Source organism: Pieris napi, chromosome 14 (genome assembly GCF_905475465.1).
Source record: "Pieris napi chromosome 14, ilPieNapi1.2, whole genome shotgun sequence".
Taxonomy (NCBI): domain Eukaryota; kingdom Metazoa; phylum Arthropoda; class Insecta; order Lepidoptera; family Pieridae; genus Pieris; species Pieris napi.
In genome coordinates, this window is record NC_062247.1 from 952,685 (window position 1) to 970,721 (window position 18,037).

At 38.2% G+C, this 18,037-nt stretch overlaps 1 protein-coding gene across 3 annotated transcripts in view; it reads left to right on the top strand.

The window, feature by feature from the left end:
- LOC125055706 (transmembrane protein KIAA1109) overlaps positions 1 to 18,037 on the top strand; it is a 45,508-nt gene that overhangs the window by 26,131 nt on the left and 1,340 nt on the right. For all 3 annotated transcript variants that reach the window (XM_047658190.1, XM_047658191.1, XM_047658192.1), the window contains 24 exons: positions 190 to 407; positions 1,263 to 1,367; positions 1,503 to 1,806; positions 1,885 to 2,001; positions 2,222 to 2,301; positions 2,877 to 3,100; positions 3,874 to 4,011; positions 4,233 to 4,453; positions 4,991 to 5,111; positions 5,951 to 6,109; positions 6,479 to 6,674; positions 7,122 to 7,362; positions 8,250 to 8,460; positions 9,288 to 9,547; positions 10,374 to 10,515; positions 11,108 to 11,187; positions 11,262 to 11,367; positions 12,549 to 12,706; positions 13,402 to 13,576; positions 14,256 to 14,455; positions 15,318 to 15,440; positions 15,944 to 16,102; positions 16,505 to 16,690; positions 17,523 to 17,720. In XM_047658190.1, coding sequence (XP_047514146.1) covers positions 190 to 407; positions 1,263 to 1,367; positions 1,503 to 1,806; positions 1,885 to 2,001; positions 2,222 to 2,301; positions 2,877 to 3,100; positions 3,874 to 4,011; positions 4,233 to 4,453; positions 4,991 to 5,111; positions 5,951 to 6,109; positions 6,479 to 6,674; positions 7,122 to 7,362; positions 8,250 to 8,460; positions 9,288 to 9,547; positions 10,374 to 10,515; positions 11,108 to 11,187; positions 11,262 to 11,367; positions 12,549 to 12,706; positions 13,402 to 13,576; positions 14,256 to 14,455; positions 15,318 to 15,440; positions 15,944 to 16,102; positions 16,505 to 16,690; positions 17,523 to 17,720 — 4,122 coding nt within the window. The remainder of the gene's footprint in view (positions 1 to 189; positions 408 to 1,262; positions 1,368 to 1,502; positions 1,807 to 1,884; positions 2,002 to 2,221; positions 2,302 to 2,876; positions 3,101 to 3,873; positions 4,012 to 4,232; positions 4,454 to 4,990; positions 5,112 to 5,950; positions 6,110 to 6,478; positions 6,675 to 7,121; positions 7,363 to 8,249; positions 8,461 to 9,287; positions 9,548 to 10,373; positions 10,516 to 11,107; positions 11,188 to 11,261; positions 11,368 to 12,548; positions 12,707 to 13,401; positions 13,577 to 14,255; positions 14,456 to 15,317; positions 15,441 to 15,943; positions 16,103 to 16,504; positions 16,691 to 17,522; positions 17,721 to 18,037) is intronic.

Below are 18,037 nucleotides of genomic sequence, written 5' to 3' on the forward strand. Positions count from 1 at the left end.
GTTGTGTTTGGTCTGTTTTAAAAATGTTGTATTACGATTTGACACAAATATATGTAGGTGATACGAGGTTCACGAGTTAATCTAGTCACCAAATAAGAAAATCAAAGATCCCCCCTCCCCCCAATAGCGCTTACGAAATACTTGAACGGCAATGCAAAACTATTAAAAGTAACATCAAAATATTTATAGCTATGCGCAACGCATTCCAAGAAGAAATAGTCTGTGGAGAAGATAAAGAAGTTGTATTGATTCGGCTCAAACGGCCACTCGTGTACATTCAGCCTATAGCCGTGGATCGGGCCATACTTGTGTGGCTAAATTATAAGAATGCCTACGAATATTGGAACGAGAAACGCATGACATTGAATAAAGAAGTGCTGACTGCCACACAACAGGTTTTCGAGAAGGTGAGAAATGTTTTAGTACCGTACCGTATTCAAAACATAGGTCTAGGACAAGAATTTAAAGTTTTTTATTTATGTATTAATTTAATCCAATGAAAACTATAAACATGGATCAAAAGTGACCGCGCAAAGAATATGCGGGTTCTCAAATTATGCCTTATGCTTCGAAGAGGACCCAAATGCTGCTGTGGAATAGTCTGCTCTTCAGCATAAAGCTGAGCCAGGGCCAATTACAAGCACACACGCATTACACACTTAAACGTACCTTGTTCTTAAGAAAAAAAAAATGTTATCTCTCATGCTATCTCTAATGCTTTTTTACTTTTTTTATTATTGTTACGTTGTGTTTCTGTGTGTAAGTTTTGTTAGTAATAAAAGTTATGTCTATGTGTAAATGCCACTGACATTGTACAAAAATGGCAAAATCATTATCTTAGAATGAAAATTATTGGAATTGGTCGTCTCTGAATCATAGCTATCGCGCACGTGCAATGGACGCAAAATTCGACTTAGGGTCCTTCAAGAAAAGGTTGTACCTATTATAAAAAGGCTGGCAACGCACTCGCGAGCCCTCACATTTAGAGCGTCCATAGGCGGTATCCCTTAACATCAGATGAGACTTATGCCCGTTTGCCCCAAATTCTATAAAAAAGAGACGTTTTAGATGGACGAACCTATTTTTAGACATAAGTCCGGTCACGTGCGATGCGAGCGCTACAAAGGATATGTGCAAAACAAGAAAAAAAAATACATCTCTAGCGCTTATTCATACATACGTCTGTCTCTTTTCATTACACCATAAACCTCAATTGATAGAAAGAGACTCCAGCTAATGTTAAAATTGTATTGTATTTCTAGGTACAATTAACATCGCAGATCGGTACTCCACACTTGAGCACACTCTTCTTACAATTGAACGTGGATGACATCGGCATATGTCTGCCTCTTAACCAACCTCCAGTGGTGAGTGTATTCTTTTTTCAGGGCGATGTTCTTCTGTTAAACTTTACCATTGTTTATAACTGAGATCCGATGTGTAACCGACTTCCGGATGTACTGGGACTGATTCCATAACTTTAGAAATGTCATTATTCCCAGTCTAAATGGTGCGGATGGGGTTGGGGCTGGGGAGCGAGTGAAGGCGGCGTGGGTGGAATGGGGGGTGACGGAGAAAGGGGGGCCGTGGTAGTCACCCTCGAGAGCACGAGTATTTCTGCGGTCAGCTCTGGAGCGTTGGTCAGTAAGGGCCGATTTGTGGGGCTTTGTCTGCGCTTCGCGAGGGACTTTGAAGCGTCGCTCGATGACTGGAAACCGGAGCCCCAAGAAGCCTGTGTCAACGTTTGCTGCGTTTCCGAAGGCACCTACGAAGTGTGCAGTCGGACGGCGGCGGCGAGACACAATGGTAACTTCAATTGTACTTGAAAAATGTGTTTGTGGTGGCCCAAAATGAGTTTTATTAATAACTTAGGAATTGTTTCAGAAAATGCCAAGTGGTTTCTGAACGTGTCTTGGCAAATGGAAGGAGTGGATATTCATCTGGACACAAACGTTGGCAAGCAGTTGTCTGCATTGGGACACACTCTGACTATGCTCACTGGTTAGTCTATACTACTAAATATTATTATTTGCAGTATATGTGTGTATATAGATCTAAACTAGTTAATTACTTATCCTAAATTATGTTTCCCTAATTCCCGAGGAAGATGCCCTAGATTTTCATGATTATATGTTTCAGTATTTTTTTTGAGAAAAGTATATCGTCATTTTGATTTTAATAATCCATAAAATAGAATATTGATCTTGAACTAAACTTGAAGGTTTTGAAGAAGAAGATCCTTTAAAAATGGACTACGAGAGTGATTTAGACGAGGAAGCTGACAACAGTAAAGATTCCCAGGTGAGTTAAAGTCTAGAAATATATTATTAACCATAAAAACTCGTGAAGCGGATATTATGTTTCTTTGCTCATCCTCTTGTGTGGACTCAGTATCCGCACTTAGACGCTCATTTGTTCCGTTCCTCTGGACATAATAACACAATGTCTCTCTGTTCAGTCAGCAGCTCATGTCTGAGCATTGTGGTCAGCAAGTTAACATCTGGAGTGGTTATTTGGTTTGCACTAGTTTCTGCCCACCCGTCTCTCACGACCGTGTATAGTTTTGAGGACGATTTTATTTAATAGGAGACAAACGGGCAGGAGGCTCATCTGATGTTAAGTGATACGGTCGCCCACGAACACTCATATTGCCAGGAGGCCCGCAAGTATGTTGAAGGACCCTAAGTCGAATTGGTTCGGAAATAAAAGGACGACGAGTCTTTCCCTTGATCAATCCACCTCGTGGCCACGTGATCTTTTGCCTTCTGTATTACCAACCACGATCAGTGTCTCCAAGTTCTTATAGCCTCCATTGTATGGCTGAAATAAGACTTTTTTAATTGATTACCTGCCAAATATAAACATGTCGCTTTCAGGAAAGCATAGTCCTCCGACGCAAGTACACAGACCATCTGCCCGCGTTCGTGTTCGACACTTCGATTGACGCGAAGAAGCGTTCGAAGTTAATCGAGAAGGAAATGACGGAACAGGCGAAGATCATAAGCGATTTACGGGCTTTGGGGGCCAGTCATAGTACTGTGGAGTACGAATTGAGGAGACTGCAGGACTTGGAGGCTTTGGTGTTCAAGGACTTTAGAAGGTTTGTTTTGATAAATTAAAAAAAAAAAAAAACGTGTGGCATTCGGGGACTGCCGCGGTAAAACTATTGCATAGCATTTTTTATCAACTTATGCAATTATAATTATTTTTTATTTATGCAGTATTTTTTGACTTTGATATTAATTCAATCTACCACTCTACCAGACTCAGACTAACACGCCTATATAGTCTGTCTCACTGTAACGCGTACCGGCTGCTTACGCTACGTCACCGATCTCGTCAGACCGATGTGAGACGCAGTATGCGTTCTGTCCCGCTCTAACGCATATTGGCTGCACCTATATTACGTCATCGTGTGTTAGGTTTATTTTCGTTAGAGAATTTCTTGATTCGGTCGCCGCGCTCAAAGCCCGCGATAAAATCTGCAATAGCTTAAGTTAGTTAAGTTAGTTTTTATATAAATATTATACTGTTATAAGCATGATTGAAAGTCTTGCTGGGGGTTCACCCGAGTGTTCTCCAAGAACTGGGGTTTTTGTACGATATCTTTGTATGTTGGCAGAGCGAGTTCACAGTAGCGATATTGTGTATATTATGCATTTTATTGTTTATAGTTTAATATATTTTTTCTCGATATTTCTGTAAATTAATAATTTTAATTTAAAAAATCTTACAAATATTTGACACACCCTCCTTAACTTGTTTTGCGTAACGAATCACGTGTTTATTTATTTATTTATTAATTAACACTTCGTTGCATATACATTAATATAGAACAACTATAGTACAACACGTGTTTTATGTACCATCCAGGGATATGTTGCAAAAACTTCGACGACAGAGTGTGAGAGCCAGTTCCATAACGAAAGGAAAACTAGGGCTCGGCTCCAGTCGTCCCCCGCCTTTGCCGCCGCTACCACCTTTACCATCATTACCGCCTGATGCTGAAAGGTAACTAGTTCTTAATAATTATTTTAAAGGTTAATTCTGTTCTTTAATTATTCTGTTGCATTCTTTTCTTGGCCTCCATTTTCTTGATATACTTTTATTTTTGGGTCAGTCCAAAATCTGTATTTCTATAATGAAAACGTCTGCTTTTTTGTACGATCTATTATCTATAATACTACTTGTATTTCTTTTATTATTAGAGAATCATAATTTCTATTTTTCAGTATTGGTGAACCAGCTTCCGCCGGTTTAGTGATGCCTTCCAGCACCGTTGGCAACCTTGCAGCGATGGGCAGTCTGGGCATGAGTAGTTTAGCCAGTGTGGGCAGCTTGGGCAGCGTGGGGGATTCCGGAGAGACCTTGTTATTGGTAGAAGATGACACGCGCCTTGCTGATATCATTGAAGGTGCTTCTTGGAGTTCTATGGACAGTGAAACATTGACAGGTAAAACGTGTTTTAATAATAATAATAAAGCCCATTTTATTTTCAATCATGACAAAAGCCAATTATTATACACAACTTAGATTATTTTACATTTTTATAAAAAAAAAATCTTTTGCTTTTTATCCTATATCCTAGCTTCCTTCAGTACCGTCGATCGGAACCCCTTCACGGGTAAAGGTCTCCTCCAGCTTTTTCTAACTGACTCTGTCTATGGCTCTCTTTCTCCATTCGTTTCCTGCTACCGCTTCTATTTCTTCTGTCCACCTTTTTTTGGGACGCCCTCTTCTTCTTCCCCTTGGTCCTTTCCATAGTTGTCTTTAAAGTCCACCTTTTATCTGTGGATCTTGCTGTATGCCCCGCCCATTGCCACTTCTGTTTAAGGGCATAATGTAAGGCATGTTTTACAAAAGATAAATTCTTTGTTTTCGCTGATGGAATGACTTAGGGAGTCACTGTTCTCTTCTTTTACCTATATATTAGTTTATGTACATATATTTTATCATGCACATATTAACAAATATGATGTTGTTTTGACAGGTCCATCCCGTTGTGGCTCTCTTCGCGGTACTTCTGGTGGAAGGGCGGTGTCATTCGGACAACACAGACAGACTTGGCCCGATCGTTTGGATCTGCCGCCAAGGAAGAATACAGATACGAGGTAAAATGTTGGTAAAGGCAGAAAGCATGACCCATCAACACGTGGGTCGAATTAAATAAATTCAGAAAACATTTGTTATGGAATTGTGTTGTGTTTCGAACACTACTTATCCAGGGCTTGACATATTTGATAGTGGACAGACAAATTAAAAAAAAAACACTGTCAAGTGCCTATTTGATACCTAATCCGCTATTTTGCTAGTAATTCTTTGCTTATAAAATCTAAAATTGTAAGTATAATGGTAAATCTTTTGTAACATATATTGTCATGTATTCAACAGTATTTGAAACAAGTCAAGTGAACTGCTTTATATAAAACTGTAACGATATATTTCTGTATTTTTACGGTAGGTAGTTGCCGGGTCTATATTTTTTTTGTTGAATAATTACATTTAATAATGTTCACCACATCATATATCTACTGTATATGCTACGAGGTATCTTTTTAAAAATACATGACATTTATAGTAAACATAAATTTTACAAAAAAATATAAACTTCCAATTTTAGATTTTAATAGTAATTTTTTGATTATTGTTAACCAAAGAATACTAGAAAAACAGCTGATAGGCAGGAACATAAGAATGATTTTTTTTTAAATTGATCAGCGCACTAATAAATATATTCAGCTCCGGATAAGCACGGTTCAATCCGTTAAAATCGCGAAGAATTCGAAAGAGCGGTGCCTGAACTCCTAGGTTGGTTTTGCAGACGGAATTTGGAAAATTCTGTTGATTAAATTTTAGCATGTATTAATTATCATTTAATCGCGCAAATTGCCCTAGTAGTATTTTATTATACTATAGTTCTAAACTTTAGTTTTTAATGTTGAAATAACAGTACGACATCTGAAGGCGCGACTCAGTCGGAGAGCAAGCCCAGTAAGGCGAAAACAGCTGAACCCAACATAGACTTTGAACTGGATGTCAAAGTGCACATCAACAGTGGAAAGTGTGTGCTCCACACCAAGGAGCCCACCAAGGAGGACGATCTAAAGAGGTATCGATCTTTCTCACACCCAAGGGAGCGTTCAAGTATTACGTCACGCAATGTTTGGAGATTATTGACCCCCCCCCATGTAACGCACCGTAACGTTTTTCTGTACCCAAGTATAGTAAAACCTTTCGTGACCACCTAGTGACTCTTTATTTCTAAAAGTTACCATTAAATACTGGAAAGTCGAAAATAATATTAACAATAACGCCTAATTCAATCCCCGCCCCGCATCGTAACGTTTTACAAAAGCCCCCCCCCCCCCAGCTTTTCACACCGTAAACATTTTTACTAACTATTGCCATAATATTAAAAAAAAACATTTTATTGACATTTGACATGACACAATAACTTCTATATTTGGGAATATGTTAGTGGTAGGTCACGCGTGGGTCGATCGGCGTCCGGTGGAATGGCAGCAGGCACGAGTGCCGGGTCAGGCCTGGAAGTGGGAGGCACCAGCAATCCCTCAACGGGAGCTCCGGCAGGATCTCCCAATGCAAGGAGGAAACCACGATTACCACCCCCACCGGATGTCACAGTCTTCAGAGTGCCAGGGTTGCAGCTGAAGGTAGCTAATCACTGTGGTTTACTGACAATTATTATCTGCTTTTGACGCATACTTATTTTTAGCTAAATTTCTTTTAAATTAAATTTAATATATAAAATTCTCGTGTCACAACGTTCGTTACCATACTCCTCGAAAACGGCTTGACCAATTCTTATGAAATTTTATATTCATATTCAGTAAGTCTGAGAATCGGCTACTATCCATCTTTCAAACTCCTAAGTGATAAGGGATGTCCACCCCAAAGATTTTTTTTTTCGACAAAATTTTTACTTTTATTTTATTTTATGATACAGTGTACAAAAATACATACAACCCCTAATTTTCACCCCTCTACGATCAACTCCTATTTTTTATTACTATAGATAGTTATTTTTATTTAATTAAAAAACGTTTCCTTTGCCGGGTCAGCTAGTAATATATATAATATATATATAAATTATGTTTAAGGTGCATTATGAATCCAAAACCCTACCAGAGGAATCGGCGTCACCACAATCAATACCAAATATGCCTCCACCGAACGTAGTAGGAGCTCGCAAAATGGGAACTAAGAAAGCAGCTCTGTTCGCCTGGATCACTTTGCAAAGTATTCCCGAAGAGACCATCATCAGCCCTCATATATTGGAGTTCCTTGAACAGACTTTGGAGCCGATACCCACGAAGGCCTCGTTTTCTATGCCGACACCAGGTATTGTTATTTAATTGTTATTAATAGGATTTTTGAAGTTATAATTCTTTAGGCGCGTTATGAAAAATTGGTGAGAGTGAAATTTTACGATGCGCGCGCACCGTGACACAAAATTATCAGTATGGGCGCCGAGCGTGCGCGAGCGAGATGGGAATAAGACAATCTACAAGTAAAGAGAAATAGAATATGCGTGAAGTTAGTAGCTATGCCAAGAATTTTGAATGACCATAATGACCTTTGTAGTACCTTTTAAACAAATAAAGGAGTTTTAATTATTTTTTCAAAGACCTTTTTATGGCCTTATACAGAGGAATTTTAGTACTCAAATAAACCCTAAACCTTAAAGAGTTATATAAACAACTGTTCAAACTGCACCTTATCATTGCTAGTATGGATCGTATCTCCCTTCCCAAGAGCAAATAGGCAGGAGGCGATTTACTTTTAGCCACGCTTTCCTTCATCTGTGGAATTAATGTTTTGTTTGTTTAATTATTATGATGGAACAAAAACAGTGCTATGCAATTCTGACATAGCATAATACTCGAAATAGAAATAATTTGAGTGTACGACCAACCAGGCTCCAAAAGATAAACCTCTCATATGGAAATTGTATTCGTTTTTACAACAAACTCCCAAGGGAAATTAGAGAATTATAACTAAATAGTAAATGTAAATTTACAATTAATTTAACGTTCACAAGTGTACTTATTTACCTATATGAATAAAGATATTTTGAGTTTGAATACACATATAGAACCGAAAGTTCTATGCTTTAAAAAAAATAAGTTGTGTCTTATCGCTCTGGGATCTTGGACTAATAGTTTTTTGAATTATAACAAAAATACTGCTAAAATTCTTAATGGGTAGCATAAATATAAAAATTACAGAAGCAGAAAGCCGTTCAACGGGCTCCAACGGTGAGGCGGGAGGTTCGTACGGTCAGTACGTATACGCTTCGTTCCCGGTGGACGTGATCGTTCACTTTCATATGCGACCCGCTGCTTTCCGGTTCAGCTGCCTTCCTGCGTCTCGAGTCGAGTGTTTGCTGCAGTTGCCCAGTCTGCAGATTGTCTTTAGCTCCAAGAGGGCCAGTGATGAGTTAGTAACCTTTAAATAAAACTTTTTAAAGCAAATTGCAAACGCAAATTGATTACTTACTGAACTACGATTTCTGGAAAGCTGAGACAGAGAGAGAGAGAGAGAGATATCTCTTTTTATACACTTATAGATAAACGACCAAGGAGGTCTCAAGTAGATATTGAATTGTTCTTATCACTTTCATGTCAATTTAATAACAAGCGCGACTAACATTTTTAACTAATACTCCTGTGTTTGAAGTTTGACTTTTTAGTATATTTTTAATAATTCTAATAAATGAATGTGTTTTTGTTTAAATAATAATTACACTTACCGGTTTTGAATTATTTTTTACTAAAAAACGTTAGGTTCGGTTAAGTTATATTAGCGCCCTTGTGTTGAATTCCTTGGCGAACCCCGAGGGCCCATATCAAGGGCGTGTGGAGGGCTGAGGAGTTTTTAGTGGATAGGGTCTCGCTACCCGTCTGAATAGCAGAGAGCTTTGAGTAGACCCAGCCCCACAGGCCCCGCTTCAAGCTCAACGCCCATGGCGCAGGCCTGCATACGCACATTTTCATCTAATTAAAAAAAGGGTACCATTAGGGAGTTAGCTATTTCTTGTGACTTCTTTGTTACTAGGTACTGAGAAAAATCATAGTTTTGATTTATTATGAGATATTGAGCACGGCACGTAACTTGGCCAGATTTTGCTTGGTGAAGAAAGTTTGACCATGCCTTTTTAAGAAACTTAGCATTGGCTAACTTAATTGCAGGATTTCTGTATTAAAATATAATATTTTTATTGCTTTTGGTTAATTTAAACCTGATTTCCTGACCAAAATTTCCAGAGAAATGGCTGAAGCAGCAATAGCAATGGGCGGTCTCAGCGTAACGGGTTGTTTGGCTGACTTCTCGGTCTACATCTTCCATCCATACGGCGGCAAGAAGTCCAGCCTCAAGGAAGCCCAGTGGTCGCCCTTAGCTGACACGGAACGGAAGGACTCCCTCAGCATCAACGTGGAGTTTGTCAAGTTCCACCTCTCCAGATTCCGGAAGCTAGACTTTCAGACAGATCAAGACCAATCGAAGGCCACCGTTAGGTTTTCAAGTAAGTTCAGCAAATATTTATTTATTTAGTGAAGACTCCACAATTTTTCTGATAAAATTTATTTGAAAACAGTAGATTCTCAACTAATGTTTTAGATTTTGAGAAAGAATTTATTAAAAAATATCGTTGATACTGTTTTCTCAAGAGTATACTCCCTCCTCAAAAGCCGGCAACGCACCCACTAAAACGGGTGTCAATGAGCTGCGATGATTAACCTTTTTGGGAGACGTAGGGTCGTTTGCCCCGCTATCCTATAAAAATATCGGTTGTCTGTAAAGTCGGTTTACTGACGATAGTTGAACGTGACAACGTCATAAGAAAATACTGATGGAATGGTTGCATTCTTCAAAAGAAAATTTTTAATTTTATTTGTTAGATAGATATTTTGTATGGATATAGAGAAGGAAGTAAATGGAAATCACAATTGAATTGATCAAGTTACATTTATTTGTACGCATAAATACAATTATGTCAACGAGTGCTCTCGCTTGCTTCAAGCCTTCAATGGAACGCGTCAGAGGTAACGCCGCATGCGTCATGTTTTTTCGTGCGTGCAGCCGGCTCCATCGAATTATAAGACGTTGTTACGTCAAAAATCCTATGAAGAGCGTTGATACACTTCTTGAAAAGCCCACAACGCCTCGGGAGTGCGTCCTCTGGCATTGAGAGTGTCCATGGGTCGTGGTATCACTTAACATCAGACAAGACTGAACCCGTTTGTTTTAAAAAAAAATTACAATTCATATATTTTGTATAAAAAAATCTACGTACGTGCCGTGAACGCGTTCGTCGAACATTTTATTAATAAACAAATTATTTGAAACAGCGATCGTAGACGTGGGCTCGGCGTCTTTCAAGTACGACATGCGTCGTTTGGGCGAGATCCTGGCTTTCCCTCGGGCCTGGTACCGCCGCTCTATCGTCCGGAGACTCTTCCTCGGCGATGTCAGTCTCGACGTAGACCAGCCGTAAGTATCTTTATACTATTAACTTAAATATTGCGCTAAATCGGTGTCAGTCAAAGATGATGACAGTTGTCAATTTTGACTGTTTTGACAATTTTGACTTGCGTGCGCACTCACATTTAACTGTAGCGTTCCATTTACTCATTACAAATTGAGGATTTATTACTTAGGATAGGACACCAAAGTTAATGGTGAGAGCTAGTCTTAGTCTGATCGATTTTTGGATTCCTTCTTTTACTCTGACACGCGACAGCCGTACCAGCGCATATTATTATACCGAGGGAAGGTAGTATCCTGGATAAAGCTTCCGGATGGAGAGGAGATCATAATGGATGCCAAGTCCGGCAGAACAATCGTTAATATATTTCTATTAATTTAGAATGCCACATACTCTTCTTGACTGGTAAGAGCGTCGCTGTCATCGATATTAGTATTGCCAGTCAATAAAAGTTAACCATTATAAGGGACTAATTTGATGTCATGCAGGCTAACTTAATAATTTATTGAAATGTCTTAATAAAACAATGTTTATTTACTACGACATCAACCACTTTTTTGAGCGAGATTTGTTCATATACGTCAATATTAATCTCAGGTCCACAAGCAACAATTCGCCCGTGTCACCGGTTTTACCGCAACGCGAAAAGGCCAAACTAGAAACGCAACGATCCAAAGGTAAAAGACATATTGTAATTTTATGGTAAATATTAAATCGAATAAATAAACATATAATCCTTATTAAATTTCAGAGAGCAAGCAATGGGGCGCGGCATGGGAGACTTTGGTTCTGTTCGCTGTGAACTTCACACGGCTCAACGTTCACATGAACATGGGCAACGTTATGGGGAATGTCAGGTGAATTTTACTGCTCTAATAATATAGATAGAGGATTTTTGTATTAGATATATTATATTATTAGTAAACACAAAAGATTAGAACGTGTAGGTACTTAAGACTTTTAAAATCTACTGAGGTTAGGTTAGTAACAAGTCCGTTCCGCACGAAGTCTCGAAAAAAAAAGTGAGTCAACGCCGGTGTTGCCACGCTTTATATAGGTTTCTGCTACAAGATGGCGGTAGTCCGCTAACAATATTATAACCTCTTTTCGGGCATGACAGTATTTTCTTAATTCGTAGATTGTTCTTTTGTTCCACTTTGGCAAAGGCCTCCTCCAATCTTCTCCATTCTGGCCTTTCTTTGGCCACTCTACCCCATGTTGTTCCCGCTACTTGTCTAATGTCGTCGTCCCACCTTTTTTGTGGTCTACCTCTCTTTTTCCATCTTGTATTAGATATTGTTTTTATATGAAACTAAGGGAACTGTTAATTAAATCATAAAATTTTCTTTTCTCTCTCTCTTACTTTTCTTTCCTATGTAACTACTTTGGTACTCTTAACAGAGCCATAAGCTATCTCTTTCACTGAGTTTCTTGTCGGTTCTTTGTATTTTGACGTTTATAAGTGTGAGTTGAAACAGTTCAAATGACAATATACAATTCCTTAGTAAAATCACATTTATTATATTTGATAGAAGTAAAGGGTAGCTAGCGCTTTAACTAATAAACATAAACAACTTCAGGTTCTACGAAATCCTACTCTTACTTCCACTAACAAACTATACATTGACACAAAATTAATGAACATTAAGCAACTGTATACATACACAACATGCATTTTAGTTAAAATAAATTAGATAACCAAATACACGAGCATTAAATTTTACTTCAATCCCACACGTAGCCGGCCTAACACTAATCATAAACATCAGTCAAACCTAATTAAAATAAGAACCGAATACGGTCGCAAAAATATAACCAATTTCGGAGCGAATCTTTACAAGAGCCTCCTGAGATACAGGAAACAGTAGCAGTGGACCCGTTTCGAATACTCCTGAGATTTTTTTGGTAGATGTGGCGTGATATATTTTACTTCTTATGTATTCATTTGTTTTTTCCCACGACGTATGTTTTTACTGAGAATAAACAAATCGCAATTATTCATATAATATAAAAATCTAGACAATCTCTTGTTTTCCAGCTGGCAGTCCCGTTCCTTGGGTGCATCCGGTCGTCTGAGTATCGGGAGTACGCACCATCGCCACATGGTAGTTCGTGTATCTCTGGCTGGCTCCGCCCTCGACGCTCGGGGAGGAATTGTGGGCGGGGCTATTAGTTTGGCAGCGCTACATGCTCATGGTAATTCATTTATTTATTTATTATGGATGCTTATATGTTATTCTTTTATCAATTTTATATTCCTTTTTGCAGCATATGCTTTAAAATACGCCAATATGGAGATGTATAAAAACTATTGTGTATAACGTATTGTGTCAACTACAAATATTTAGTTGTGTTGATAATTATTTTAAAGTCGAATGGTATTTTTTTAAGTAGAGTATTAAGAATATCCATAGCGCAAAATCACCTGCATCATGACTATACACATACACACCCCCACATACTTACCCTCACTCTCACACCATCACACAACACAGCCAAATTAGGTATTAGTTGAATGTATTGAATAATTTTTTATTTGTTTGATTTTGAAAGTTTTTGAACCTTTTTGTAATTAAATGTATTATGTATTCCATCTCTGGCTATATTTTCAATGTAACTGTTTGTTATTATATATATAATTTATGTTAGCTGTAGGATTGCGAAATAAATAAACAACTTTCATACATATTATATATTCTGCAACATATTTAACATTTTATTTTGAACATTTAGCTGGTTTATATATATATGAAGCTATATTTTACTGTATACCATTTTTGTTTAAAACATTACTTGATGTTGGCAATATAAGAACCTACAAGATGGAAGAACATTGGGTGGTTGCTACGGGGTTCCAAGTGTCACCCATATAGAAACATATGTGTTCCCAGTGCACGTGGAAGAAGAGCCGGGTAGCAATCCTGCGCACGTATGCGGCGTGCGATTGGCCGCGTTGGAGCTCCGGCTGGAGTACATGGGGACACCGGTACTACTCGCACGTCTTTCCCGGCCGAGGGCTGCCTTTAGAGACCAATGGCTGGCCCATAGACATCGACCAGCTGCCAGGTACTTCTTAGAATAATTATGTTAACACATGAGTGTAGGCACAGAACGGGCGCGTACGTATAGACGTAATACAAATATTAATCAAAATTACATTTTCCATGTGAAAGAACTTTTGATTTCGTAATAATTATTTTGTTAATTTTGAAAAATAATAGTTTTGTTTGTCTAGATAGTCACTAAAGAACTAAAAAAATTAGAACACATTTTTAGGAACTACAGTTAAAGTTTTTTGTCTTTTAAATAAATAAAAAGATTTTATAATTTACTGTTTGTTTGTATTAAAATATTAACTAAAATTACTTAAAAATAAATATTAAAAATGTGTTTATGCCTTTTAAGTAAAGAGTACCTGTGTCAGGGTTCCCATTCTTCCATAACAAACTTAATACAATTTCATTTTTTTTTCAATTCAAATTTTTATGATTTTTTTAAACTGTTGTGTGCTGATGAGTGAGTGTGTGGGGGCATTTGAGTGAGTGAGTGTATTGTGTAACTATATGTTTAGTCCCTAAACTTATAGGAATTATGAGAATTGACATCAATTGTAAAGGATCCTTTAATTAATATTTTAATAATCTGACGTTTAAGCGTACAATAAGTTACCTAAATGAATAAATAAATTTTATCTTTTGCTATGCCAAAATAATTCTCATTCTAAAGTTTTTAACGTGATTTCCAGTCGTCCAGCCAGCATCCTCACTCACTGCACCTTGAGTTGGCACCAACTCCAGATCCTGATGAGTCGCAGCACGACACCAGATCTACTGAAGATGCAGCTCAAGTTGGAGGAGTTCTTCACACAGCAGTTCAAGTCCAGCAAACGAGTGTTCAGCTCCTTGCATCCAAGCTACGGCACCATGAGACGAGACAGGAAAGAACGTGAGTGGTTTCTTCTAGTTTTTTTTTACCTATTACCAAAGTTATTATTATTTTATTATAATTAATTTGTCTAATACGGAATACTAGGCGTTCACGGGAACGCTTAATTAGCATCTAAGAAGCTTGGTGTGTCAGCAAGCGAGACGGTACTTCACTCCGAGCCACCGCTTGCAACTCTATAAGGCGCAAATCCTGCCCCACATGGTGTACTATTCTCACTTCTGGGAAGGCTCTGAAAGGAGCTGGTATTGGGGGTCAGGACCCCCGCCCCCATGACCAGCTCCTTCCACTTGACCGAATCCAAAGAAGAGTTATTCGAATCATTGTCCACCAGTCACTTTCTAAGTGGCTTGATCCCTTGGCGTCTCGATCTCTCTGCATCTTCTACCGCATTTACCGCGGAGAGTGTTTAGAGGAGTTGTTCAGATTAATTAATACCAGCAGCTGAGTTTCATCATCGGACGTCGAGATAGAATTCACTTGTATCACAGAACTGAGTGTTTTTGGCATAAACCACCACTATGTGGAACCAGCTACCCACTTAAGTATATCCGAACCAATTCGACTTATGGTCTTAGAAGAAAAAAGCGTACCAATTCCTTAAAAGCCGGCTGGCAATGTACGTGAACTGAGCCTTCTGCCACTTTGCCCCATGTTATATAAAAAAGACTGACTATATACAATTTTGCAAAATGGAATTAAAACGTGGATCTTTCGATTTTTACGTTCAGCTTTTCAGCAACGTATTCGTACGTGGACGTATTTATTATTAACACATCAAATAAAATATTGATTCAAAGGTTCTTCCGATATTTTTGAAGAGTGTTGTTAAATAGTCCTTTATAAAATTTATTTTTTGCAGCGACGACAAGTGCCGGCGAGGGTGCTGCCCCGCAGCAGGAGCTGAGGCATCACAGGCATTGGCAGAAGGTCTTCACCTACGTGACTGGTCTGCCGCTCAACGAGACCTCGACATCTGGACAGGGTATGTTCATATCATTCGTGCTAAATTTAATTTATCCAAAACAGTTTTCGCTTTGACATATTACTGAGAATTGACATTTTTTTACACCATGCCTCCTGCTAATAGAGGACAAATCTTTATTTTTAATTTATGTTATTATTATTAATTTCTTAAGATGTCATGTGGAACATGGTGTAATGGTTTCAGTTCCTTACAAACATTGTGTAAAACTAAAAAAATGGCGATTAAAAAGAGTGGCGGAGAGTTTATTACCAGTTCTTCTCTTCCGTTCTACGCCCTTGATTTGAGAACTGGCACTAAATGTAAAATTAGAAGCATTAATATGTATTTCTTTACTGACAAGTCATAAGTGTACATTATGTTACCTATAAAATGATTTTTTACTTTTACTTTTTACATCGATAGTTTTTAAATATTACCTATTTTCGTTGTTTCTATCACCATTATAAATGTTGTGTAGCAGTCCTATCTGTAATTAATGCGTTACCACAAAACGTTCGCAGGCTGCGTGATCGGAGGCAGTATCGAATTGGTGGGTTCAAACATATCGTTGGCTTGTTTCCATGGCAACAGCCTGAAAGCGAAGTCCTGGGCGCTCTTCAGTCTAAAGGACGTGTGCATCACGTTCGCCACCGAAGCCCAACATCTTACAAACGAAATTGGTAAGTTCTAAGGGTGCGTACAGACTATGTAACATATTACATAAATTGTGTTTTATAACACGTCCACATTATGTAACCTTGTCATTCAACATTATAAGATAAAACAATACTGTACACATTAGAATAACAATGCAATATAACCATTTTAAATAACAAAAGAAAAACAAAAAAACGTAGATGTTGGGTTCGTCCTAGCATACATAAATAACATGTTATTATAACATGTTTTATAACATTCAGTGTCAACATTATCTGAAACATGTTGTATAGCAATGTTGTATAACATGTTATGTTATATAGTCTGTACGCACCTTTAAGAAACCAGACTGAATTCAGCAGTCGAAGTTTCATCCAAATAGGTTCAGCAGTTTTTGAGATATTAATTCTGCTAAATTTTATTAGGTGAACTCGAAGTCCAAGCAGTCCAGACCCTGACGGCGAGCCTGGGCGGTGCCAGCCCCACGGTGAGTGGCGGACACCAGTCCCTGGCCACGGTGTGCCGCATGTCACGAACTGTGCTGTTCCCGCCGCAGTTCAAGACGCTGAAGGAGTGGTTCCAATATGCCTTCGCTGATAGTGAAATCGATGGTGAGGGAAAGCTTTATTGTGGAATTTTATAGGAAAACTAGCTGACTCAGCTAACGTTGTTTTGCCATGTACCTATATTATTTCTAGGAAATATGTTTTTTGGTTCAATAAAAATAACTATCTACTATGTATAATAAAAAATAGGGGTTGATCGTAGAGGGGCGAAAATTAAGGGTTGTATGTATTTTTGTATGTTGTATCATAAAAAAATAAAAACCAAAAGACATTGTATAAAAAATAAAAAATATTTTTTTTGGGTTTAGGGGTTTGAAAGAGAGATAAAAGCCGATTCTCAGACTTACTGAATATGGATAAAAAATTTCATAAGAGTCGGTGGAACCGTTTCGGAGGAGTATGGGAACGAACATTGTGACACGATAATTTAATATATATATAGAGAGAGAGAAATAATGGTTACCATGGTAACAAGGCGTTTTAAGTTTCTATAAAAAATTCAAAGGTTTTTGATATACGGTGGTCATATTTAGGCTAGAGTTGTTTTTTATAGAAAAGGGGATATAAACGTTAATTAGGCTCATCTGATGTTACCATACTCATACCGCCCATGGAAACTCAATGCCAGAGGGTTCGCGAGTGCGTTGTCGGCCTTTTAGGAATGGTCACTGTCTTGGTAAGGATTGAAATACACTTTAGAACAGTTTTGTAGCTATTGGCTGTGCTTAGTCGTATTTACATGAAACATCACTCCTTTTCTCCGTGGAATTGGAAACATCAAATCGGCCTTTTATAAGTTCAGACCTCAAAAACCAAAAAGTTCTCGACTGCCGAATTTCTATATAACTAACATGTCTCAAAATATAAAAACCCACAGCAATAGAGCTCTTCCCGTCGCTGGAGCGCGAGGGCGGAATCGTGACGTGCGGGACGGGCAGCACGGGCAGCTCGGGAAGTACGAACAACGGCGCGGGCAAGTTGGGCCACGTGAGGGAGGTGATCTTCGCCCTGCCCGCGTTGCAACTACATCTGCGGACCAGCCATCGCCAGCCGCAAGAAGTGCCTACTGAGAATGGTATGAATTGTGTTTCAATGGTTTTATTTCTCTCAATTAATCTATAATTAAAAAAAAACAAAAAAAAAACAGCCTTTTAATTCAGATTTATACATTTAAACAAGTTTCTATTTCAATCTTCTTTACACAGATATACTAATCGGTGTGCCCTCCTTTGCCAAATTAAAAAAAATCTAATAGACTATACTAATATTATAAAAATGTTTTTTTTCTATATTTATTTCCAATATATTTAAAAACTATGTCTGATTGTGCGGAGCCGTTTGGACAAGCAGAATGTTGATCTCTCTGGCGTGCGATTTATCCCTGAGTTCGTA